Below are 27150 nucleotides of genomic sequence, written 5' to 3' on the forward strand. Positions count from 1 at the left end.
CAACCGTTCAAGGTTATATCGCGACGGGGAAAGGGGGGAGATGGAATAGAGCCACTTGTTAATTGTTTCTTGTTCACAAAAGCACTAATCAAAAAATTGCTCCAGGGGCTTGCAACGTAGTACAATATATGACCTTACTGGGAGAATGCAAGTTTCCAGTACAAAGGACTTAACATTTCTTACATACTGCTTGACTAAAATCTTTACAAACATTGACTATATTCTATACAAGAAACACTTAACAAGGGTAAAAGGAGAAACAGAATCCGTTAGTCGCCTCTTACGACATGCTGGGGAGCATCGGGTAAATTCTTCCCCCTAACCCGCGGGGGGTAGTGACCTAATACCTATTGGCATATTTCTATGAGACGGCGTAAGACGGATCAGAGAACTCTCTCGCGCTCTCTCTCGCGCTCTCTCTCGCGCTCTCTCTCTCTCTTCCCCCCCCCCCCCTACACTTCTCTCTCTCTCTCTCTCTCTCTCTCTCTCTCTCTCTCCCACACACTCTCTTTCTCCCTCCCTCTCTCCCTCTCTCTCACCCTCTCTCTCTTTCCCTCTCGCTGTCCCTCTCCCTATCGATTTCTCTCTTTAACTCTCTCTCTCTCCATCCCATCCTCTCCCTCTCTCTCCTCCCTCACACACACACACACACACACACACACACACACACACACACACACACACATACACACTTTGAATGTAACAGTCATGTAACGGAAACAATGGAAGGGAGATTCTAGGTGAAAGTGAACACCTGCTCTCAAAACTTGGATTGACTTTTTAACCACTGGAGTCTGTGTATGATTCTTGCCAATAAAAAAACAAATCCATTTTAACCGTAAATAATCTCGACCAGGAACAAGCTCTGCCTCAAGCTCTTAGCGTAAAAAATGAAGCAAGCAATCGAACGAGTTTTTCAAAAAAGAATATCGTCTTCGTGACAAATAAAAGACAAGATGGAAAAAAATGAAAATTTTTTTTAAAAACGTCGGGTTCTGCCGACCGTAATATTAATTATACTGCAAGTTTCGTTCGCTTACATTTCTACTGCGCTAAGAGTTCTCATCATATATACATACTGAATGTCAAAAGTTCTCATAAACAAAACCCTCGTCGAGAGGTCGAGAGAGGTGTAAAAATAGCGAGAGAGGACATTTGCAAGACTGCCTCAACACTGCGGTGACTGTTGTGGTGCAGGTGCAGACGGAGAAGTTGTCGCAGTGGTAGATGTAGGCTTGGCTAGTCTAGAGGAGGACGGAAATAGAGTGAAGACGACTTGCAGTGGTTGTGGATATAGCATTAGCAGTGCAATTATCTGAAACCTCTGGCAGGGATGTTGCTTCAAATTCATACATATAGGACAAATGTCCTAGCTCTTCAGCATCAATAGGACATTTGACCGCTTTCAGAAATTTCAATAGGACGTCAGAATTTTTTCATTTTCAAGAATGACGCTCGCTGTCTAATCGGACAATGCCAGCGCTCAGCTCAAAACAATAGGACATCTGAATGCCATGCGGCTATGTGAACCGGACATTTGAGCTTCTTAATCGGTCTATGTCCGATGCCCAACGACATCCCTGCTCTGGTTAAACTATTTCAAATGTTGTCCCATCAAGCGAGTCATTTCTAACTGAAATCAATGTAAGAACTTGGAATCTGAAAACTGAATCCCGCATGATTTACAGCAAGAAAGAACAAAGAGTACAAACAGAGTTTACTTACACACAAAAAAGAAAAAGAAAAATTAACACTGAAAACACTGAAAAAAAAGACAGCAATGACAAAAAAATGTGTCACCAAAGCTAAAAAATGTTTAAAACAAATTCTAAAGACAAAAATACTTAAGGGAAAAGTAGAAAGGCAAAGAAAAAAAAACTTAAAATAAAACCCGCATTAGCTCTTGTGGCGCCGGCATAGAACATTTGCCTCAGACGTAAGAAAACAAAAGTACAGGGAGAGAGAGAGATAAAAAGAAAGTTACAGAACTTGGAGGGAACACAAAAAAGTAACAGAAACTGCAAAGACAAAAGAAAGAGAAGGAGAAAAAACAACAGAAAGTGAAAAGAAAGAGAAAGAAAACTATTAGAAACTCCTCATCCTCCTAACTTGAGCAGTGGCGGAAGCAGCAAAGGTTGTCGCAATGGCAATGGAAGAAGGCAGCTTCGAAGAAGCAGAAAAAAAAGAGACACAGAACAGAGACAGGCTTGCCAGAGACACAGAACAGAGACAGGCTTGCCAGAGACAGAAATAGGACGACATTCACACAGCAAGCAGCCCAGTAGAGTTGGCAGCACGAGAAAAGTCGTGGTAGTGGCTTGTAATGGAGATGGTGAGGTGACAGCAACATCAGCAGCAGCAGCAGCGACGTTGGCGGTGGCGGTAGTGTCATGCCATCCCAAACCACTGCCGCCAAGAAGGAAACCGCGTTTCGCTCTCTCTCGCTCTCTCTGCCACGAACACCACACTTGCTCTTCTTCTTCCCTGCCCCCAAAATCAATAGTCCCCCTCATGTAGCTTCATACAGTTCGCGTTTTGAATGCACTACACACTAACTCTCTTCCTCAACTTTCCCCTCCTATTCCTCCTGCGGCCGCCAGCCAACCTTTTCCCTGTCCCTCCCTCCGCCCCCCTTCCGCTTTCCTATCCCTTTGCCTGTTCCACCTTTTGCTGGCTGTTTCTGCCATGCAAGCGGCTCAATGTCGATGTCGGTTGCAGAAAAGACTAGAATATCTTTGGCAGCAGCAAATTCTGACTAGGCTAATGAATGCTGAATCTATCTGACTGAGCGAGTGTTTGGTAATGCGTGTAGAACTTGGGTCTCTTTCTGTCCGTCTGTTAGCTTTCCTGTGTTGGTTGTTTGTCTACTTTTCACCACTGATGTCTATCTCTGTTTCCGCTCACTTTCCTGTGTTGGTTGTTTGTCTACTTTCACCACTGATGTCTTTCTCTGTTTCCGCTGACTTTCCTGTGTTGGTTGTTTGTCTACTTTCACCACTGATGTCTTTCTCTGTTTCCGCTGACTTTCCTGTGTTGGTTGTTTGTCTACTTTCACCACTGATGTCTTTCTCTGTTTCCGCTGACTTTCCTGTGTTGGTTGTTTGTCTACTTTCACCACTGATGTCTTTCTCTGTTTCCGCTGACTTTCCTGTGTTGGTTGTTTGTCTACTTTCACCACTGATGTCTTTCTCTGTTTCCGCTGACTTTCCTGTGTTGGTTGTTTGTCTACTTTCACCACTGATGTCTTTCTCTGTTTCCGCTGACTTTCCTGTGTTGGTTGTTTGTCTACACCACTGATGTCTTTCTCTGTTTCCGCTGACTTTCCTGTGTTGGTTGTTTGTCTACTTTCACCACTGATGTCTTTCTCTGTTTCCGCTCACTTTCCTGTGTTGGTTGTTTGGCTACACCACTGATGTCTTTCTCTGTTTCCGCTGACTTTCCTGTGTTGGTTGTTTGTCTACTTTCACCACTGATGTCTTTCTCTGTTTCCGCTCACTTTCCTGTGTTGGTTGTTTGTCTACTTCCATTGTCTGTTTGTCAATCTGTCCGCGCTCTTTCCTGTCTTTGTCGTCTGTCTACTTTCACGACTGGTGAATCTTTCTCTAAGTTTCCTGTGGTTTTTTTCTGTCTACTTTCACGAGAAATGTGCCTCTTTCGCTCAACTTTTCAGTTTTTTTCTCTCTCTCCACTTTCACGACTAACATGCCTTGTTTCTGTTAGGTCACTTTTCTGTGGGAGTAACTTTTCTTCCTACCTCATGGCTGATGACTGTCTTTCGGTCGCCTACACATTTCTTTCCCTGCTAGTCTAATGTGTCTCTTGTTCTACACAATTTAGCTACACTGCATTTCATGTTTTAACTCTGACACGACAACAACAAAAAGGACACACAAAAACATTTTCTTTTGATGTATGACGGCAATACAAGCTTTATGCCTGGTGTGTGTGTATATATATATATATTCATGATCATGTAACAGATCTATATTTCTCCCACGGCAAAAAGAGTTTCATTCTCATATGATAGGACAATACAATAAAATAAAATAAAATTCTGGTGTAAATTTCACAGAAGATATATCCTTACCGCAGTAATATGACAGATATTTCTCCAGGTGTATTTTTGTCTTGTTGTATCTGGATCACCCCCCCCCCCCCCCCACATCTCATAACCATTGACGTAACTTCCTGTTAACTTTCATTTTTTATTTGATTTTTTTCCCATTTGTTTAAACATGTATTGTCTTCAATCAAATCATATCTTTCTTTATTTGGTGTTTAACGTCGTTTTCAACCACGAAGGATCAAATCATATGTTGTCTCACATTTCGCCCGATTTTACTGCGTTCTTAAATCATATCCCTCATCTTTCTTTAAAGGCTGCCATATTCGTAGCGTTCATTAATTAATTCATATTGTTTACATGTGCCAATAATGTTATAAAACTGTACCTAAGGGGATATAATAACGATTGACTGTAGCTTTCGAACACAGAAAAAAATTATTTCAGTATTGCAAAGTGGTGTTGATAGTGTCCAATGTAAACAGAACAGTCTCAAACGCCATCTTTGGTTTACGAAACCGCAACGATGGGAAAAGCCCTGGAAGTAATTAAACTAATTAAATAGGACTATGTCAGCCTTTAAAGCGACTTCTTCTGTTAAATCATCTGCTGTCTCAACTGTTGTTCGACTTTCTGCGTTCCTTCATGCCCCGTAACTTCCTTCAAAATGTCTAGCGTGATGTCATAGCTTCTGTCTTCCCCGAAGAACCAATGTGCTTACAACTTTGCCAAGTTCCGAAGAATCAATGTGCTTACAACTTTGCCAAGTTCCGAAGAATCAATGTGCTTACAACTTTGCCAAGTTCAGAAGAACCAATGTGCTTACAACTTTGCCAAGTTCAGAAGAACCAATGTGCTTACAACTTTGCCAAGTTCAGAAGAACCAATGTGCTTACAACTTTGCCAAGTTCAGAAGAACCAATGTGCTTACAACTTTGCCAAGTTCAGAAGAACCAATGTGCTTACAACTTTGACAAGTTTTGTTCCTGTGGGATTTTCAAGCACCGTTTTTTCGTCGGCAGATCATCGTTGCTGTTAATGTTATACTCCTGAGGCACGCCCGTTCTGATTTCTCAATCTCTCACCTACCTCGCGCGGACCATTTCTGGACATGCTCAATTCTGTTTCATACCCAGTTTTCTGCCAAATAGTCTGATTCTTTTTTTTAAAGAAGTTATCAATCTGTTCTACTGTTTTTGTCGACTTTACTTAGCTACGCTGTCATCTCAATTCCGTTGTATCAAGGACATCGGCAGAAACACCCGCTTATAAAATTCGATTCCATTTCATCACCAGCTTTCTGCCAACCAGTCTGATACTTCTTCCCAAGTGTTATTCGTGCTTTTGTTTCTGTCGGCTTTTTACAGGAAACGAAAATCGGCGTCACGCGTCAACACAGTATGACAACACTTCATCTCACAAAAGAGTTTTCAAGTCCTGCTAAACTTACGATCGGTATAGTGTTTTCTGCCAATGGCAGTGTCAGTGAAGCTTTTCCACGGTAGAAAAAGATCAGTGAAAAGTTACATTACCGGCGCCATAGGGGACGGCTATTTGTAGCGACAGTTGTGTTAGAAACTATCGATGTTGCCTGCAGAGGGTATGGAGACAACAGAGAGAGAGAGAGAGAGAGAGCGTGGTTCGTACTTGCTGGTAGCATAACAGGATGTGACAAAAATCGTTCAAATTCTGCTTGGGCATGCTGACAGACTCCAAGCATAAATCATGCATGCATTAATGCAGACAAGAACCAAGAAGCAAAACCAAACCAACTCGTTTTCACGTGCTCACTTGTTCCCGACGGTCATTTGCAAAGACTCGTATAAAGCCCAAAGGGCATAAACAGGGCGAACGGAAAAGAACAAACCACTTTCAAAAAAGTCTCATCCACAACAGACAGACAATGAGTGAAGTAGGCCTAACTTGTTTCAAGTACAAACTGAGTCCAGACTTTCATTTGTGAAGACTGCATGGACAGAGAAGAAAGGCAGAGCCACTGATCCCATAAAGACAGAAGATAGGCAAAACCAGATCTTTTTTTCACGTGCAAACTTGTTCCAGACTGTCAGCTGCGAAGACTCTGCCATAGGCACGGGCGGGCAGAAAAAAACAGAATCACAGATCCTATGAAAGACAGAAGACAAGCAAAAGCACATCGTTCCATGCCAGTGCATACTTGCGCCAGACTGTTGTCATGTTCGAATACTCGCAACTACATGGGCACGGACGGATGGAAAGACCAAGTCGCTGATCCAAGTACGACTAAAGATTGGTAAAACCAAACTGTTCTCATGAATTCTCGTTCCAGACTGCCATTATTAGCTAGGACTCGTAATTATAGATTTGCTAAGGGCAGAACCAAAGAATCATTCTACATAAAACTTTAAAAAAACAGAAAAAAACGGAAGATACAGCCAAGCGTAATCGTTTCACGCAGCGGCACAGACCTATTCCAGACTATCGTTTCACGCACAAACTTATTCCCGACTATCGTTTCACGCACAAACTTATTCCAGACTATCGTTTCAAGCACGAACTTATTCCAGACTATCGTTTCACGCACGAACTTATTCCAGACTATCGTTTCACGCACTGACTTATTCCAGACTATCGTTTCACGCACGAACTTATTAAAGACAATCGTTTCACGCACTGACTTATTCCAGACAATCGTTTCACGCACAAACTTATTCCAGACTATCGTTTCACTTTCACGCACAAACTTATTCCAGACTATCGTTTCACGCACAAACTTATTCCAGACTATTCTTTTTATGCACAAACTTATTCCAGACTATCGTTTCACGCACAAACTTATTCCAGACTATCGTTTCAAGCACGAACTTAGTCAAGACTGTCATTTGTGAAGACTCGCATGAACAAGGACAAATGCAAAGACAAAATCATGTCTACTATCAAAAGGCAGAATTTCGGTGGAAAATAAGCTACTGTTACGGCAACGAAATAATATCGGCATGGAGGCGTTCTCCAACCAAATAATGTGATGACTGTAAAGGTGGGGACTCGTGTGTCATTTCATGATTCGTATATTTTGGTCAGTTGCATCCTATACAAACGGACACAAAAAAGTGTCCTCTGTTGGTAGGTGTCCGTTTATCGAATGGAGGCTTGAATCACAGGTAGCGTCCACTACTCAACGAAAGACCACGAGGAAGAAAAATCACAAAAAAGGTGTTACAAACACGAGGAAAGATACAAGTTCCATTTCTACCGGTAAGATACAGAAGCAGTCAGCACAGTGAATGGCTTTGCTGCACACAATTAAAAGAACAAGAAAGGTAAGTTGTTGGAACATTTACTTCTTGACAAAACCAAAACGTTACGTTCACAGATATATCGACCCAGCGGTCTTACAACATACCTTTCTTGGGTTTTTTTTATTCTGAATGTTGGAACGTTGGAACGTTGGCAGTCTATTTATTTTTGTATTTTTGCTGAACAAACCTTGACGAAAGCACAGGAGAAAGCCAAACAACTACCAAGTGCCATACACAGGAGAAAGCCAAACAACTACCAAGTGCCATACACAGGAGAAAGTGTATCATTGCAATTACTACCAGACACATAAAGAAGTCCGCACGCCGAATGGCACTGCTGCACGCAATATTGCAAGTAAACACACGCATGTAAATGCTCCGTGAGTCAAAGCGAGAAACTGGATTTTCCCAGTAAGCCAAACACGGAGTGACGAAAACAAAAAGACTTTTCGAGATATCAGATGATCTCATTCGACCCAGGACACCACTGCACTCCATCGTTTCTCATTTACAATATAGGGGTCAAGTATGGACACATTTTTGAGTGTCTGATTTGAATATATGGAGCACACAAGCATTCATACTGTAAACATTTCGATGTCAATAGTCGATAAAATACAAAAGCACGCATGCACGTTAGTACAGACGCAAGATAATACCTTATTACGTACAGACAGACAGACAGACAGAAAATACTACCTTATAACGTGTGCACAGACTGACAAATAGAAAACACTGCCTTATAACATACAGACAAAGAGACAAGTGAGAAGACAGGCACACAGACAGAAAGACAGACGCATGTATACACACAAACGTTAGGGATTGAAGAAAGCGAGTGCGTTCGTCTAGTTGACTGTGAGAGACATGAGGAATCAAAACCATGACCGAAGAAACCAACAATTAGAAAAGAAACAAGAAAAAGACAAAACTCTGGATTGCAGAGTAATGTTTACAGAACAAACGATTCTCTCTCTCTCTCTCTCTCTCTCTCTCTCTCTCTCTCTCTCTCTCTCTCTCTCTCTCTCTCTCTATTTCTCTCTCACACACACAACCAGACAGACACACACACACACACACACACACACACAGAGCATAATTGCGCTCCTTACCTCAAAATGCCATGCCCAGTCCGATCATCTGTCTTGCGTCGTCCGAGGTCGATATCTTCGTGTATACCACTCTGTAGGTGTGGGGTATATCTTGTTATAACGTCACCAATATTCAAGGTATATTCCCATTCTTCACTGAATCACTATGTATGGTTTTGCACTATGCTGTTCAATCTGGAAAGAAAAAGACAAAGAAAGAAAAATCAGCAAGAGCAAACAAGAGTGAAAATCCAAAACAGATAAGACTGCATGTTTATTTATATTATTACGGTAATTGACATCGCAAACACATAGACTGCTTTTGCTCCGAAGGCTGCGTATGGCTGCCTGAATGGCGTGGTAAAAACGGTCACACACGTTAAACCCCACTCGTGCAAAAACATGAGTGAACGTGGGAGTTTCAGCCCAAAACGAAAAAGAAGATAGACTGCATTTATCATTACTATGCTTCACGGAAACTTTTTGCTTACACACACTCGGACAACAAGACGCATGGGGTGAACAAGCGACGTTCACTTGGTCTACTCCTAGGGCGCTATTCCTTTACCCACACGAGAACTAAGTTCGACACTTCCGTGATTTTGTGAAGTTGTAACATTTGGCACTGTACGCTCGTTTCCCCACAACTCACTCTCAGTGTTTGCAGCTGGCAGGAGATTTCTAGTATGCGTCTGTGAACGCTGCCTCATATATTTATATAAATATATATATATCCACTTTTGTCTCCAACTCCAAGAGCACTTCATAAGTTTATCTTGTTGTACTCCTTTATTATATTATACATTCCATGGCTTTGTAGAGGGCCCCAAAGGGTTTAAAATCGTGATAGTGATTGGCGATTTTTGACTTGCCCGTGATCCGTGATGACAAAAAAATCAAGTCTCGTGATCGTGATCGTCATTTGTTTTCGTGATCGTGATGGGCATTATTGCAAAGCATTTTATTTTCAACGTACATTTTTCACAGCTGTATCACTCTATGATCCTCTATTCGTCAAGGTGTTCGTAATCGTGAAAACAAAAATCAAGGTAACTGTGATCGTGAAATCTAAAATTTCCCTTCCCGTGATCGTGATGATACCCCCCCCCCCCCCCCCCCTTTGTAAACTTGTATCTGAATACAATACTCTTTAAACCATATATATCCACTTCTATTCGCGGGTTTCTTTGCTTGAAACTGTGCGACACATTCTTAAAAGCTGCTGCGTGTTGACGACAGACTTCTTATCAAAATGTCGGAAGCTAAAGAAAGATTAGGGGGGGGGGGGGGGGGGATCATAACACACTATCTGTGAACTATGCATGCATTCAGCGAGTGCATGGATCTCTTCAGCACGATAACACATCCGTCTGTTTTTTTTCTGCGCGTCCGACACCCCCTTACACACACACTACTTCTTACACAATCAAACCCCTCTCTACGAACATTACAGTGAACAAAATGACTCTCACGTCGCCCCCCCCCCCCCCCCCCCCCCACACACACACACACCCTATCTCCTTCCTTTTCTCACTGAATGATTCTTTACTTCCTTCTTTGATCAGTTGCTATAGTGGTTAGATGGGCAGATCATCGGTTGGTGTATTATGTACTGATTTAGTACGCCAAGTGTTCATTTGCCCGAGAGGACCGTCTTTTCCTCAGTTCAGGTGACGATTCTCGATTTCGTTGGGGGGAAAACACCAGACCGCTTAACCATTGTCCAATAACTTGAATAAGCAAAACTGACTGCATGCTTTGCCTTGTACTAATTAGATGTACGCAGCTGCGTAATACCAATTACGGATGAAACTGCCGTTTATCAGCAACTAAGCAGAAGACAAAACAGTTGTCTCGGTGAATCAACACAACTCAAGCAGTGCGCCTGCCATGCATGGGTGAAAGCTTTCGGAAAAACACAACCAAAGTACATCGGAAACTAGCAAAAACACACACAGAAAGAGTTCATACACCACCATGCAAAACCAACCCGGCATTCGCGCATGTTTTGTTGTATACAGGAGTCTCTCAGACACAGAAAGAGTTCCTATAACCACCACACAAAACCAACCGTACTCGCATGTTATGTTGCATACAGGAGTCTCTCAGACACAGAAAGAGTTCCTATAACCACCACACAAAACCAACCGTACTCGCATGTTATGTTGCATACATGAGTCTCTCGGACACAGAAAGAGTTCCTATAGATCTACCTGACCACCAATCACACACGCATACTGTCATACACGATGTCCATTGTAAGACCGACACCGTGACAGACAGTTGTCCAGTCATTGTGACAAATCCCGATCAATAAGCGAGTCTCCGGCGGTCAGTATAGAGTGTGATGACCATTAGAAACTGACCAGGTGTGCTTAGCACTTTATCCTAATACACGTTAGATATGTAACAAAACGGTGAGCGTCACGTGGTATGCAGTATGCATTTGCCATCTGCCTCAGAAACGAACTGTTTACTCTCTCGCGACAACAGATGCTGAATGGGACAGGCACATGAAAAAAATAGGAAGTTTTTTTGTGACGGTCTTTTGTGGAATGTGTGTGTGGATGATGAGCGTGCATCTGTGTGTGTGTGTGTGTGTGTGTGTGTGTGTGTGTGTGTGTGTGTGTGTGTGTGTGTGTGTGTGTGTGTGTGTGTGAGTGTGTGTGTAAATTAAAAAAAGACCGCATTCTGAGTAAGCAAACGAATAACCACATCACACTTGTTATCTCATGCACTGTTAACATAATATTTCAACATATTTCAATAGTTCAAGTGCCTGTGCTGTAAATTACCGCATTATATCTCATACGCATCAGCTGTATGATATATGCTGACGTGCAGAAAGATAGTTCGTTTGTTATCAAAAGTTTATTGGAGGCTTTGTCAATCTGGTTAAGTGGGAACGAAAATGATATCCGTATACATGTATAAGGAAGTAGGGACAATATGAGAACAAAAGTGCTGCTTGTATCATTCTCTGGTGACACTGTCCTTCGCCACCATTGCGGTTGACTGCATTTGCAATTGCTTTATAGCTGATTCGTAACACTAACACATGAATCAGCGACAACAGAAAGTTTAGATTATCGATCATATCATCCACGGTAAACGCTGAAGCACCTGTCAAACTGGAAGATTGCTGGCACAAAATTCGCAACAGACATAATTAGTATCTGTATCTCTCGAGTCATCAACTAATCAGATGATAGGATGATGATAAGTCTGCATGGTTCTTTTACACTGTTCCTGTGTTATAATTTCAGACTTGCATAACGTACTAACTAAATGGTTTATTGACCTGTTGCAGATTACAAATCAAAGCATGAAATCACACACGTGTGCTCGTGCGTGTGTGTTTGAGTGTGTGTGTGTGTGTGTGTGTGTGTGTGTGTGTGTGTGTGTGTGTGTGTGTGTTCGTGCGTGTCTGTGTAATAACGACATGAAAACAATTCTCTATCTTCTAGTTATTCTTAGACTTTCGGCACACTCATGATCTGGCACTATATTGACGTATAGCAACCACCGACAATTTGTTTTCAAGGCAGAAAAGAAAAGGTGAAAGAGTGAAGTAGACTTGCATTAGATCGACTCGAAACACTCGAATGTCCCCTACCAACAAAGCTTTGCACAGACTAAAGAGAGAACGACACAACTTGAAATAGACACAACCCCAAAACTGACACACACAAGGCCGTGTCACGGAAGACGGTGACACCGCACGGGGAGAGTAGTGACTAGTATCACCCCTCTCGACCCTATCCAAATCGTTCCACTTTTCTATAAACTCTACCTTTCTTTTTTCTCTTCAACTAACCTCAAACTTGTAGTTCAACCAGGCATCGTGTGTTCTGTACGGCCTCTGGTTACCCCCCGTCATGCAGTTTCTATAACCAGTGACTGCAGAAAAGAAGTGTACTCTCTATGGTCTCTGGTCTCCCCCCCTCATCCCCATTCGACAAGCTTGGCATGATCTGTCAAGGTTAAACACATGTGCCTCTCATGTGCCTCTTTCTTTCTTTCTATCTTTCTCTTCACCGCTTTTCTACAGGTAAAAGGTACTACAACTTCTCTCAGCAACAAGGGACACAGAGAGAGGCAGGGCAAGCCAGCGGTTGGATGGTATGTCATTTCACACCTATAGCTCCGACTGGCGACCCTTTACTTTAGCGACAGCTTGAGATAGAGAGAGAGGGGCATGAATAAAGACAGACACTGCACTGTTTTGAGAAAGGCCTGGTTGGACAAGCCAGGCAGAAGTAGCACGCTTTTCATCTAATAAGACTCCCATGGCCCGTACTCGACACCTGACTAGCTCGCTATGCATGGCTGAGGAAATCACAGACAGGTAAACTGCGTGTGTTGCTGACTGTCAGGTCGGCTGGTCGGTTTGCTTTGGCTAGGGTCGATCGATTGCACACTCTAACACGACTACAGCTATTCCGTCTAAAACACTGACTTGTTTTCGTCGTTGTGCAGAACGAGTTTATCGTCTGTCCTGTCTCTGCTTGTCGACCGCATGCATTCTTTGAATGACTAAGCCTTTCGCAGTCTGAATCGTTTTGTCAATAGCGCAGAAAGGCTTGTCAGCGTCCATACACCTTGTAATGATTCGTATTACTCGTAAATTGTGGTCTCTGTTAACAAGACTAAACTCGACGCACCATTGCTGTGACCAGACAATTCCGGAACCCACATGTATGCATCAGTGTGGCCTTTTTCTGTTCTGTGACTTGCCGGTTCCAGAACTTACATTGCAGACAATATCACAAAGTCTTTTCTTTGACCAGTCAATTCCAGAAATCAAACAACTCTGTTTCAGAACTCATACTCCACAGGTACCAGTCAGTTCATAATTCTAAAGTGAGCATCTGTATCACACTCTCTCAGTAATTCACAAGGGTGTTATTTTTTCCTCAGAACAACCACTCCTCTCTCTCTTCGAAATTCCACTTCTGACTCGGAGCAAAAATAGTTTTACACAGTCTGCTTGGAGCAGTGAACCGTTCATACCAGCAAGTGACATCTCACTCCTGTCTTAGATGGCAAGTGAATCAGAATAATAGTTGTTGAAGTCTAAAAAGGCTATACACAGTGTGTGTGTGTGTACCAAGAATGCTCTGCTTTTAGAATTATGTGAAGGTATGCCTCATGGTACCACTTGAAATATTTAAATTCCATGTCAAAGCATTAGTTGTACATGCACTAAAAGTCAAATGAGTGCACTGTAAACTGCGTAGCATGACAGGCAAACAGATAAGCATGTGCTTGCAGAAGGTTGCACACAAAGACAGGGAGAGAAAAACGTTTCAGTGCAGCTGGTGTGTGGTGAAAAAGCAAAGAGCTGATGCCAGTAAAATACACACTTGTTTTACTCTTGCCAAATATTACCCTGAACATCGTCATCTGCCCACACATGCAGAGCTGAAAACTGCTTCTCACACCCCCCCCCCCCCCCCCCCCAACAACAAAAAGCTACAGCCTACAGTGTACAAAATACACAAGATAACATTTTTAACCTCATTTTAACAGTGTTGGAAATAAAAACTAAGGTTTTAAATCTGCTCTACACGTGCCCCCCAAAAATATGGGAAAAAAAGCCTGTGCAAAAAAAATCCCCCTCCCTTCCCATCAAGATTTCTAACATACATCTCATTATTCTGTCTGGGAAAACATTCTCACTGAAGTGTTTGTTAAGATCATCATTCATGATTTCATATTAAAAATCACAACTTAGATGCAATGCTTTGCAAACATTCACTCCTGGGGGGAAAAAAAGCATGGATCCACATTTCTGCCTGACTATGTACAGCCCTCAAAAAGTCATCATGGTTAGTCATGATGTAATGCTTTAATTATCAACATTAATTACAGCATGCATCCTCAGTTCAAAATTAAAAACGAAACTGTGAGGTTAGTGGACATCTGGACTCTTGTCTACATGTAGTGGCAAAGAAAGTGGATACCTCTAAGACTTTTGAGTTTAAGCACTCTGACAGTGTCACAAAATGAACAGGTAACCCTTCCTAAAACTGCACAAAAGCATGATTAATCTGCTATCATATTCATTAGGTTCACGGTGGAAAAAGTGAACGAAAGTTCTGAGGAAAAAATACACACCAAACAGACTTGAACCTGACAACTCCAAACAACACAGAAACGCGTCAAAGTGTCCAGGTTGAAAACGTGTAGTGTGGCCTATGTCAGCTGATGACCCACAACACACACCGTCACTACTACACACCACACTTGAGAAACTGTGCAGCCTACCTGCCGCACCGAAACCTGCGAGAAAGCCTTTGTTTGCATCTGCTGACAAAATCAGCACGGCTTCCATTCAACCTTTGTCTGTAACGCACCAGCAAAAGCATCGGAAACGAGCGCCAAAAACACCCCAAATCCCTAACTCCGATCCCTACTTGTATGAACCAACGCATACCGGTAAAAAAATGACAACAAATCCACGTGGTTTGAGCTTGCAAAGACAGTTTCAGGAGAGATGAGCAGACGACATACCCATTTCCACAGCTTCCTCCCGGCTCTGGGCTGAGTGAAGGCGAAATAAATATGTCGGGAGATAAAATGGCTGGAGCGCGAGCAGGAATATAATGGTCAATACCCAGCCTAGCTAACACAAGCACGGTAGTGCGAAGATGACAAGCGATCTTGGGAATTTTCTTCAAACTACAGCGCGAATCGGGCACAAACACCATCAAGTCGTATACCAAATGATTCAGCGTGAACTCTTCTATCCAGATCAGGTCTTAATTTGTTTTCAGATACTTTATTTTGGCCGTAAACGGCCAAAAACGGCACCTCTTCGGTCAGTTTTTGGATCTATAGGGTTCGAGACAAAGTAAACGCTAAACTAACGCTATTTATACGATTGAACAACACATCAAAACAACCGGCATTCGAGTGCTTCCGACCCTAAAAACAGCATCCTGACATATTCTGCAACTTTCACCCACAAACTACGACAAAAATGATCAAAAATTCGAGCCAAACCTGCGCTGTAGTCGTGTACGGCTTTTCCGAGGAAAAATGGAGTGGATTCGGTCAGGTTTAGGGTTGAGCGCATGTGGCAAGAGTCGTGACGTCACGCGCTATAGCAAACAATGCAGTGTGCTCTTCTCTCTCATTTGAAGACGTTTCCAAAGTCGCATCTTGCATTTGCCTGCATCGTTTTTGGCAGTTTTTGTATGGAATCTGAACCCAGCTCGTCTGTCTGAACCTTTGCTGTATCGCCTGCTACCTAAAGTTTTCTCTGACCGAGGTTTTCTTTGTGATTTAGTCAGGAATGCGTCCGCGAAAGGGGAACCCAAAACATTCAAAGACTACAGGAGATAATGCATACTGCTGTTGATAGCTATTATAGGATTTGATGGATACTTTGTTTACAGTTCACTGGGACAGATACGCCAGCAAATCTGCATAGTTTTGTGGAAAAGAAAGCGTAGGCTATAGTAGGAAAGTGTGTGTGCATTGATCGGACAAGGTAAGGCCGACTTTTTGACTGGTAATCACCCCGCAGTAGTTTGTGTGTATCAGATAGGCGGTAGCGGATACCACCGCACGCTTGCTGGAAAAATTAGGACGCGGTGTCGAACAAGCGTTTCGCTTTGGCCGTCGTGTTGGTCGAGTCCATTGTGAGATTTAGGGGGCTCGGGTTAACTCTAATTCTCTCGAATAAAAACTTATGAGTCATATATATGTTTCTGTTTGTTTTACATCCCGCAGCAACTTAGTCATCGGCAAGTGAGAAAGCTAAGCGCAGGCCTTGTGTTTTCCGTGGTTCTTTGTCAGGGTATGTTGAGAGTTGGATGTGTTGTTGATCACCCCTCGGAGAGATCAATGACAGTGCCAATTAAGAAATGCAGGCCGCGTGATTGTCGCTTCACTGGCGGATCCTTCTCTGCGTGTTTTTCAACTTCGTGATGTATTTATGGGAAATATGGAAGACGCTCGGTGGTGAAAACCGGTTGCATTTGTAATTTATTACGTTTCATGCACAACACACGATCGAGGCAGACTGAATACTCTGTTAGTAAACTATGACTAGCCGTGAGTGTTGGACTGATTTGTGGAAACTGGCACTGACGCGGCAAGTGGCACAACTGAGTCAGTCCAGGAAATTAATAAGGCAGCGCAACTGCAGTCTTCAGTGACCGAAGAGGATAATACTGATTTAAACCTGGTTACAGGGGTTCCTGACACCCCCCGGCTGTCAAAAAAAATTTAATACTAACTTTAAAAGAAATAATGAGTGCCTGCTGACACCTGTTGATCATGTTTAAAATCAAGGATAAGCCATAAATTGTTCATAAAATAGCTAAAACTCTTCAGCTTCTGAATGGCAAAGCCCCCCAGACGGACCCCCTAACGGGGCCTTGCCCCTGTACCCCACAAGGGATCTACCCCTGAACCCCAGGTTGTAACCCCCCCCCCCCTCTGGCTTAACTGCTCCGCCCCTGACATGGTATGATTAAGCGCATCATAACTTATTTGTCTTACTGTCGCGACCTTCAGTGCGGGAGCTGTAAAATACTGTCACGTTTCTCTTTGTCAGTTTCAGTTCAGGTCTCACAATGAAGTCGATCAGTCGTATCATAGTTCAGTGCTGTCCGTTTAGTTTGCTACCGATTTACAGGTGACACTAATGATCATTACTGGCGTCCGCGGCAATTAAAAAATCGTATACAAATTGAAAAGTGTGTGTTGATGTGTGTGTGTGTGTGTGTGTGTGTGGTAGGGGGGGGGGGGGGGTCTCTCAGTCACTGTTTTTCGCGTGTTGAAAAATTGACACGCATTTTCAATTTTACACGTGACGCTCGGTCAGAAATGGTACGGCAAAGTCTTGAAAATGAGTTTGAAAATAAAAATAATACACAACAGACGTCTGCAAACTCAGTTCAGTGATGGCTTATTGGTAAGGTGCCGTGAATAACGACGCCGGACTCCACTCTACAGTCCTACTTAGATATAAATAAATGAACAGAAACAAATAATCAAAAAAATCCCTGCGCTTAGAACTGTACCCACGGAATACGCGCGATATAAGCCTCATATTGATTGATTGATTGAAATAATTAAAAAACACTGACGAGAATGATGGAAAAGTCATAAAGTTTTGGAACAAATGCAACCAATAGCCTAAGTTCTTCTTCTTCTGCGTTCGTGGGCTGAAACTCCCACGTACACTCGTGTTTTTTGCACGAGTGGAATTTTACGTGTATGACCGTTTTTTACCCCGCCATTTAGGCAGCGATACGCCGTTTTCGGAGGAAGCATGCTGGTTATTTTCGTGTTTCTATAACCCACCGAACTCTGACATGGATTACAGGATCTTTTTCGTGCGCACTTGGTCTTGTGCTTGCGTGTACACACGGGGGTGTTCGGACACCGAGGAGAGTCTGCACACAAAGTTGACTCTGAGAAATAAATCTCTCGCCGAACGTGGGAACGAACTCACGCTGACAGCGGCCAACTGGATACAAATCCAGCGCCTACCAACTGAGCTACATCCCCGCCCTCAACCAATATCCGAGTTCTGGTGAAACTCTACGGTGTATACTCTGACATCAGATACTTTCACTGAAGGGATTGCACACCGACAGCGGAAAATAAAGATGAAAAAATAAAATAATTATTATTAATCGAAATATAGAAAATATGTAGAAAGGGAGAAGAAAACTTGGTCTAGGTAATATATTGTTTTATTCAATATTCTTGTGTATAAGACCATAAATAAAAGCTGCGGTATATTGGTCTGTTTGGTTCGCGCGTGCGCGCACACACACACACACACACACACACACACACAAACCTGTCTGTTCAGTAAACAAGAAAAAAATGCAAACTTTAAAAAAAAATCTCTTTGTTTAAATAATTTTTAAAAAACCCAGAATTTTCAACAACAAAAACTGTCTGCTTGGTCTAACCAAAAAATGTTCTCTATGGCTAAGAAAAAAATCTATCTTCTGAAAAAAAAAAAAATCTCTTTGATAAGAAAAAAAGGTTACATGTATTTGCTTCTTCAGTGTGTAGGGGGGGGGGGGGGGTGGTCTTGTCCTTCAAGTTTTGCTTTTGTTTGTGGTCATAGGGGACGTAAAGGAAATACGTAAACGTGAGAAATAATTTCCCAGTTGAATGCTTTATTCTTTTGTATTTGTTTTTGTAGGGTAAAACGAGTGCAGTGTGTGTGTGTGAGACTTGACATCAGTGATGTTTTACCCGATAGGTTAGAAGGGAGGGGGAAGAAAGAGAAGGCCGGTGTAACCACAGGAGCTTGTATCAAATCGCCGGTCGATCATTATCTACAGTCCACTACTACGACATACTACTACTACTATAGTATATACAAGCTCCTGTGGGTGTAACACGAAATTTTTACTCCACGAAAAATCTACTCCGGAGTAAATATTTCGTACGAAATTCTTACTCCGAGTACACTTTTCGTACGATAAAAGAACTCCCCAAGGCACGAAAAAATGACTCCCTCCACGAAATTTTTACTCCCCATTTTTTTAACTTCCAGTAAAAATCTCGTACGCAAAAATGGGATGCGGGCGAAGGGATAATGCCAATAAGTGATCTCGCGCACACGAATATCGCGCTACCCTCCCTCCACCCCTTCCACCACCAAGACTAACAGGGGACAAGGGAGTAAAAATTTCGTACACCTGGCATGGGAAGTTAAATTGCTTGTGTTGGGGTTAAGTAATTTATTCGTTATTTATTCGTCAGGGGAGTAACATTTTTGAACGAAATGTTTACTCGGAACTCACCTGTCTTGGGGAGTAATTTTCTCGTGTAATGGGGGAGTGCTTTTTTCGTAAAGGGAGTAACTTTTTCGTACGAAATGTTTACTCCGGAGTAAAAATCTCGTGGGAGTAATTTTCTCGTGTTACACCGGGCTTGATACGAAAAGTGATGGACAGCCAACGATGTCATCAACGGCACCTTCTTTGTATCAAACAATCAAACACTAATTATATAAGTTTTGTTCTCACTGTCCAACCTATGCCTCCCCCACCCCACCCAATTACACACACACACACACACACACACACGCACGGACGGACAAACACACGCCGCACGACAGCACACAAACTCACGCACGGCGCACACACACACTGACACCTGACACACCCACTGACACCTCAGTGACACACCCACTGACACCTGACACACCCATCTATGCCACATTTCAACTCAACTCCCTTTCAAGTCTTTCTTTCTTTTTCTTCTTTCCTTAATGGTTTGGTTCGAAACAGAGGATGTTACAATAAACACATTTTTTAAACTGTTTTTATTCTGCGTGTTGTTTATTACTCTTGGCGAGGTGTGTGTGTGTGTGTGTATGTTAATTTGTTGATGTTAATTGTGTGTGTGCATGCCGGTTAGTACTTTTACTGGGTGTACCGTACGTGTGTGAACGTATTTGAGTGCCAAACTCGTGCGTTCGTGGGTCAGTCAGTATGTGTTTGTCTGCGGCCGCACGGTGTAAGCCTAGGTTTCAGTTTCATGTCGACACACGGTTTTTGTTCAGTGTTTGTCAGTTTTGTGTGTGTGCACGGTGTGCCGGTGTATGACGGTGTGTGTGCCGGTGTGTGTGTGTGTGTGTGTTTCATCGGTAGCCGGGGAGCCGTGATATAGTAAAAGTTAATCTGAGTGTGTAGTACATGTAGAAGAATCTTGTCCCACGTACCCAGTGACGGCATTTCTCTAAAACATTTCAAATCTGAAAGTTCTTATTCAGGGGAAAGTCGGCGGAACAGCATGGCCTGCTTGTTTCCGCCTTGGCCTCCCCATTTTTCGAGTCCGATTCAGTTCTCGGGCTCGGCCTAATCTCAACCCAGTCAGCATACTGATGCAGGCATGTCTGTACTTTTCAGAATATTGTATGCACATATCTGCGAAATATTCACGAATTTTACAGCAGGCGAAAAAGTTAAAACATGCGCAGCAGCCGGGGTTTTCCGTAGAAAATGTGGCCGCGTTTGCCGGCTGACGTCTCAGTCTTCGACTGACCATGAATATTATCTATGGACTGACTGAGTCAGTCACAGTCCCCATCAGTCGAACCAAAGAGTGTAGCCCTACGGACTTTCCGTAGGGCTACACTCTTTGGTCGAACCCTGCCGCATCAAGCCCCACTGTGACCCTCCCGTCTCAGTCAGTTGTTATTGCATTGTACTGAAAAACTGACGTGACGCTTGGAGCTATTTGTGGGATTTGCGATACTAAAGCCGGCTAACTCGTTTGTGTGTGTGTGTCAGTCAGTTTCAACTGACAAGCAACGGAAAACTAATTCTGGTTTTTGGATTGTATATAGTGGGTGGACATGCTTATTTTGAGACACACAGAACTATTGTTCAATTTTCAAGCATTGCTAATTAACCAGAGGAAAAGCAACAACTCTAGATGGGTTCAGAGTCTTTTATTGGTTAATGCCGAACAAAGCGGCAGTCAGCGAGCGAGTCCTCCAAACGTGTACTTTGTAACGGTCACACTCCGGCTTTGATGCGAAACCCGTAGGTGCGCAAATGTCGCATAGTGAAGAAAATAGGCTAAATATCGCCCACTCACTCGAAAGTATTAAAACCATCGCGGAAAACATAGCAGACGAATTTCTGCACTACTTCCGCAAAAAGGGCTCTTCAGTGTTGGAGCTAAGAAAACAGACAACATGTCTACCGCGTCCCTCGATTGCGATGACTTTTTTGAAGCTACAGCACTGCCAGAGAATTTTCAAGGGAAGAAACAGTCCATAGAAACTTTCGTGGAGCGTCATAAAGGTAGCAAGCAGCCGGTAGTTCTTGTGACGGTGAGTATATTGACAAAACATAGACGATTCAGCGAGGTCCTATGCCTTGCGGCATACGGAAAGATTGTTCAAGGGAAATAACTTACTACAAGACTTTATGTTGCGAATAGATCGGTGCTCTCCCATATTCAGTTTTTCTCGCTCTTCATGATGCGCATTTTTTTCTCTCACGTCATCTTTCTTTCTTTTCTTTCTTTCTTTCTCACTTTTGTTCTCATACTTTAAAAAAAAATGGTGTCATGGTTAGAAAGGGTTAGTATTGTTTGTTTTACATTTCAATAAAAAAAGAAGACATTTTGAGTTTAAACCATTTCAACCTCATGCATCTCTTTCTGGAAAAATCCTTAGAATACTCCCTTAAAAGTTTTTTACCTTTTGTTCTTTAACCCTTCTAAACAATTTAATTAAGAATGACAAAACTCGCTTTTGCAGACTTCACAAGTGAAGCTATACCGGCTCTTCTTCGACATTCAGGGGACACAGCTTGCACGAGTTACAGACAATAAAAAAACCGCACGCGGCAGTGTAAATAAATGTAAAAAACTTAAAAAATAGAACATAACATTATAAAGTAATAATACAAAATAGAAAAAAAACACAACCACTGACAATCATTTTGGGGGCCTTTGTATGAACACAAACATTTGATTTTTTTGGCCTTAGTCTTTTCAAAATCATTTTTACTTTCAGTCTGGTGGGACAACAGTACCACTGGAAAGTCGGACCGTGCGCTTCATCGACAACTTCAGCAGTGGCACCAGAGGGTCAGCTTCAGCAGAGTACTTTCTTGACCAAGGTTATGCGGTGATCTTTCTGCATCGCCATCGATCGTTGCTTCCATTCCATCGACATGTTCAGAGCAACATTCTTGACCATCTGACCGTATCAACTGCTGGGAGCGACCCACTGATCACAGGTACATGTTCATATCATAGAAATAGGATTTATGTACATACTGAGGTTAAAAAGCAGAAATAATTCACCTGAAATCCGCGTATGCTGCCAGAATGGCGGGGTAAAAACGGTCATGCACGTAACAATCTATTCCTGCAAGAACATGAGTGAACGTGGGAGTTTCAGCCCATGAATGAAGAAGAAGAAGTATATCAGAAAATCACAAGTTATGTACTAAACTTGTTAAGTGAATTTATTATACATTACTATAAACATTACAATCACACAAAAATTTTCATTACAAACAATACTTTTTTTTGTAAAAACAGCTTATGCAGCAGGAGCACATCCTCAGTTTAAACCAGAACCCCCCCCGGCTCTTCTTTTTAGAACCCCCGATTTAAGACTTCCCCCATTTTAAGACCTTGCTTTTTCACATTTTCTGATGCCCCCAGGACCCTCTCCATGAATTTCAAGTACGAAATTTTGGCTTCTAGTGCATAAGTGGCGCACAATATTATGAAATACCAATGGAATTTAAAAGTTTTTTTCCCACTTGTATACTTGGGGGCAACGCACCAAGAAGCTGAAGCATTTCGGCCTGGTAAATATGAATTTAACCCCCTCCGGAGAAAGATACATTTTGCATGTGAAGAAAAACACTGGTTTACCCTCTCACCTGGGTTAAAGTGTTTTTTATGGGTTTTTTTCTTCTTCTTTTTTCTGCGAAATTGCGGAGATTTGGATTGCTTGGAGGCCAATATTCTACAGTGAACTGCAATGAAAAAGACAAATCTGAAGTTATATGCTTTGCCTGTTTCTTTTCAATTTATTTCAGTACAAAGTGACAAAACAGAGAAACTTGTGCCTATTCTCCAGCGTTACCTTGACGCCCAAAGCAAAGGTCGGCTCTTGTTAGTGTCCTTCACCTCTCTCGGAGACTACCTTCACCTTTTACGTGAAACGTCTCGAGCGCTTCAGCCCCTGAAAAGTCGAGCTATGCTCTACCTTGCTGCTGCAGTGTCTGACTTTCACATTCCTGCAAATATGATGGTAAGTTCTGTCTTCTTTTCGGTGAATCTTATGGTAAGTTCTGTCTTCTTTTCGGTCAATCTTATGGTAAGTTCTGTCTTCTTTTCGGTGAATCTGATGGTAAGTTCTGTCTTCTTTTCGGTCAATCTTATGGTAAGTTCTGTCTTCTTTTCGGTCAATCTTATGGTAAGTTCTGTCTTCTTTTCGGTCAATCTTATGGTAAGTTCTGTCTTCTTTTCGGTCAATCTTATGGTAAGTTCTGTCTTCTTTTCGGTGAATCTTATGGTAAGTTCTGTCTTCTTTTCGGTCAATCTTATGGTAAGTTCTGTCTTCTTTTCGGTGAATCTTATGGTAAGTTCTGTCTTCTTTTCGGTGAATCTTATGGTAAGTTCTGTCTTCTTTTCGATGAATCTTATGGTAAGTTCTGTCTTCTTTTCGGTCAATCTTATGGTAAGTTCTGTCTTCTTTTCGGTGAATCTTATGGTAAGTTCTACATTATTTTTTTAAGTGAAAGAAACCAGTTAATCCATTCCTCTCCATTTTCTTTGAAAACCTACTGTTTATTTATGTGGACTGGTGCGAATTAGGAAAAGAAAAATCTGAACTTGTAACACTGACAAATGGTTGTGTTTGCTGAACTTTGATCATGCACAAATTATTTAGATAAAAAAGAATGTGAAAACTGACCTCATTTCTTATGTCATGTGTGTGTGTGTGTGTGTGTGTGTGTGTGTGTGTGTGTGGGAGTGTGTGTGTGTGTGGGGGAGTGTGTTGGTATTTGTGTGTATGTGTGGGAGTGTGTGTGTGTGTGAGTGTGTGAGTGAGTGTGTGTGCGCGCGCCTGTGAGCATGTGTGTGTGTGTGCGCTGCACTGCATGAAATTTCATCCAGTTTTATGTTGTACATGTATCACTAAAGGTCACTATTTGATGGTGTATGTGTGTCTATTTACCAGCCTGAACACAAGATCCAGTCAGCGAATGGTCCCTTACAGCTTTCACTGCAACTTGTTCCCAAGATGCTACGACCACTGGTGAAGGATTGGACGCCCGATGCATTTGTCATTTCGTTCAAGGTAAAGACTGTTGATGACTTCTGCTAGGATAAACTTGATTTATTACTTTGGACACTGTAACTGAATTGGTCGGAAGCTGCAAGTATGCATTTGCAAATGCTATGCAGACATGCACAGACACAGACACACTCACATGCATGCAAGCACACACAAATCATGCAACGCATGCATGCTCGTGCGCACACACACACGCATGCATGCTTGATTTTGAATTTGTTTATTTATTACAGTGAAAGCCCCCCTTTAAGACCCGGCCCTCAATATAGCACTCCCTCCCTTTTTAAGACCCTGTTTACTCAGATTTTGTGTTCGTAACCTCTGTAAATTTACTTCCATCATAAGAAGATCCCTCCTTTTTAAGACCAGATTTCCTCAGAGTTTTTGAGGTCTTAAAAGGGGGTTCCACTGTACTGTATGAATGGATGATTGTTTAAACCACTGTTTAAAACCAACAAGCAGCTCTCACTCAAGTAAGTGATACGAAACTGTCTTCTTACCTCCACCCAGAGAATGGTCGGTGTGGTGACCGTCCCTTGGTCATCGTGAATGTGAGCTCCTCCATATGTTCTGTAACACACACACACACACACACACACACACACACACACACACACACACACACACACACACACACACACACACACACACACACACACACACATCAGTAATTCACATATTCTGAGCACTGACATACACCGGTATACCAGTTCGCTTATTAAAAATGTCTTTTTTTTACCTCGTGTTTGATTGCTTCCAAAATAATACACTTGCATTTTTTCTAGCTGGAGACAGACAAAGATATCCTGGTATGGAAGGCCCGCAAGGCACTGGAACAGTACCAACACAAGGTAAGTGACAAGCTGGCGTACCTGCAAAAAATGAATGTTTTTGAACGGCTCAAGCACAGAGAAATTTACCCTTCAAGACAAGCACTCCAGACCCGAAAATGCAAATTTAATTCTATAGTATTGAGTTAAAAAAAAAAAGTAGAATAAGTAAAGTGGATTTTAGGCATACCTTAAACAAGTATTTATTCTTACACAGACCCCTAGCCTCTTCCCCCCCCCCCCCCCACACACACACACCATGCCTGCAAAAATCTGAACAAATCAGGTTTAACAGGGAGGGAGCCCCAATTTTGGAGGTATTTTTACATACTTTTTGAACATAAAATCTGGAAAACTAGGTTATTTCTTCTTCTTCTTCTGCGTTCGTGTGCTGAAACTCCCACGTACACTCATGTTTTTTGCACGAGTGGAATTTTACGTGTATGACCGTTTTTTATCCCGCATTTAGGCAGCCATACGCCGCTTTCGGAGGAAGCATGCTGGGTATTTTCGTGTTTCTATAACCCACCGAACTCTGACATGGATTACAGGATCTTTTTTGTGCGCACTTGGTCTTGTGCTTGCGTGTACACACGGGGGTGTTCGGACACCGAGGAGAGTCTGCACACAAAGTTGACTCTGAGAAATAAATCTCTCGCCGAACGTGGGGACGAACTCACGCTGACAGCGGCCAACTGGATACAAAACCAGCGCGCTACCGACTGAGCTACATCCCCGCCACTAGGTTATTGAAAAGGGTTGTGGTTTTAGAAAATAGGAGGGGGGGGGGGGGGGTGGGGGGGGGTGTCTTAAAAAGGGGATCCACTGTACAGTGGTGCCTCTCTTTTGAGACCTGCTAAAATCCAGGGGGGGGGGGGGGGGGGAGGGGTGTGTGTTTTTAAAAGGTGTATCAACTTCACAGTGGTACCTCTCTTTCACAGCCTCCTAAAACCCTAGGAATTTAAGTCTTAAAAGAGAGGAAATTTTAAGAGGGAGGTAAACTTAGTGACACGATGAAGAAAACGTGTGGAGAAACGAGATTGTAGAGAAAATGTAAGTTTTATGCCCTCACGGCAAAGCCATTAGGGGCATGTTACACGGGAAAACCCGGTTTTGTATGAAAATAAAAAATAAAAATGCGGGGGGGGGGGGGGGGGGGGGGGGGGTGATGTAGACAGCTGGCTGCCGGCTGCTAGAGAACGAGATTGTATAGTAGAGAGAGTCTTATAAAGGGAGGGTCTTAAAACAGGGGTTCCACTGTATATATATGTCAGCGTATTAATTATTTTTACTTTGCAGGTTGTGGTTGCCAATGTGCTGGACACACGCAAAATGGAAGTAACTCTGGTTACCTCGGAGACCCAGGAGCCTATCAGACTACCAGAAAAAGACGCCACTGAAGGGAAAGAGATCGAGGAACTCATTATACAGAAGCTTTCTGAACTTCATTCACAATTTAGGAAAGCAAGCGAGAAGTCATGACGCTGAAATCTGGAAACGGCCGTGGAAACAGGAAAAGAATTTTGATTAACAATAACAATAACAATAACAGCACTTTATTGTCCATTAAAATATTACATAAAAAAGGAAATTTTTCTTCGGCACACCCTGCCTGCCTGTAAACGATTATAACAACAATTGTATAGGACGACACACATAAAACATAAAACATAAAAGGGATACAATCAAATATGATATTGCACTATGTGAATTTACCCTCTCATATCACAGGAGTTGGGTTTCACAGCAGAGTAATCACATTACAAATATTTCCCACACACCTTCACATGTACAGATTGTGTTTCAGGATCAGGTTCTTGTTTAAGCATGGAACAGATCGAAACATGTCTCATTTTTTTCAGACAATCAACTCATATTTTTAAAACAAATTGCAAAAATATCTCAAATTTGGCCTTGGTGTTACGTTTACGTTTGTGATCGTTTCTATAAATGTTTTTTGTCTGTAAAGCAATTTTTACAGTAAAAATAACAACAATTACTATCATATGCATAATAAATGTATTACCAGCTTCTGTGATCTTCAGCACTTGTATCTGAATGG

The 27150-nt window shown here is 42.4% G+C and overlaps 2 protein-coding genes across 8 annotated transcripts in view; one reads left to right on the plus strand and one right to left on the minus strand.

The window, feature by feature from the left end:
* Nucleotides 1-15723, minus strand: part of LOC138947213 (bromodomain adjacent to zinc finger domain protein 2B-like) — a 115973-nt gene extending 100250 nt beyond the window's left edge. For all 6 annotated transcript variants that reach the window (XM_070318650.1, XM_070318651.1, XM_070318649.1 and 3 more), the window contains exons 1-2: nucleotides 15441-15723; nucleotides 8454-8627 (exon numbers count right to left, since the gene is read on the minus strand). The gene's annotated coding sequence lies outside the window, so the exon portion shown is untranslated. The remainder of the gene's footprint in view (nucleotides 1-8453; nucleotides 8628-15440) is intronic.
* LOC138947224 (phosphopantothenate--cysteine ligase-like) lies at nucleotides 12456-27121 on the plus strand. 2 transcript variants are annotated; one of them, XM_070318663.1, is made up of 6 exons: nucleotides 12456-12554; nucleotides 21952-22177; nucleotides 22994-23208; nucleotides 24142-24261; nucleotides 25044-25109; nucleotides 26388-27121. In XM_070318663.1, exons 1-6 carry the CDS (start codon nucleotides 12552-12554, stop codon nucleotides 26568-26570), a joined length of 813 nt encoding a protein of 270 aa, XP_070174764.1. In that variant the 5' UTR covers nucleotides 12456-12551; the 3' UTR covers nucleotides 26571-27121. The 2 variants fall into 2 exon arrangements, with proteins under 2 accessions (XP_070174764.1, XP_070174763.1); XM_070318662.1 differs by lacking the exon at nucleotides 12456-12554 and adding an exon at nucleotides 20695-21261.
* The last annotated feature ends 29 nt before the right edge of the window (nucleotides 27122-27150 follow it).

The sequence above is a fragment of the Littorina saxatilis genome, linkage group LG14 (assembly GCF_037325665.1).
Source record: "Littorina saxatilis isolate snail1 linkage group LG14, US_GU_Lsax_2.0, whole genome shotgun sequence".
In the NCBI taxonomy this organism is placed as follows: domain Eukaryota; kingdom Metazoa; phylum Mollusca; class Gastropoda; order Littorinimorpha; family Littorinidae; genus Littorina; species Littorina saxatilis.

Excerpts from the sequence above, each read along its gene's own strand:
- LOC138947224 (XM_070318662.1), top strand. The coding sequence starts at position 21,124 with ATGTCTACCGCGTCCCTCGATTGCGATGACTTTTTTGAAGCTACAGCA. Across the intron at positions 24,262-25,043 it reads CATTTGTCATTTCGTTCAAG|CTGGAGACAGACAAAGATAT; the intron begins GTAAAGACTGTT and ends CATTTTTTCTAG. Across the intron at positions 25,110-26,387 it reads TGGAACAGTACCAACACAAG|GTTGTGGTTGCCAATGTGCT; the intron begins GTAAGTGACAAG and ends TTTACTTTGCAG.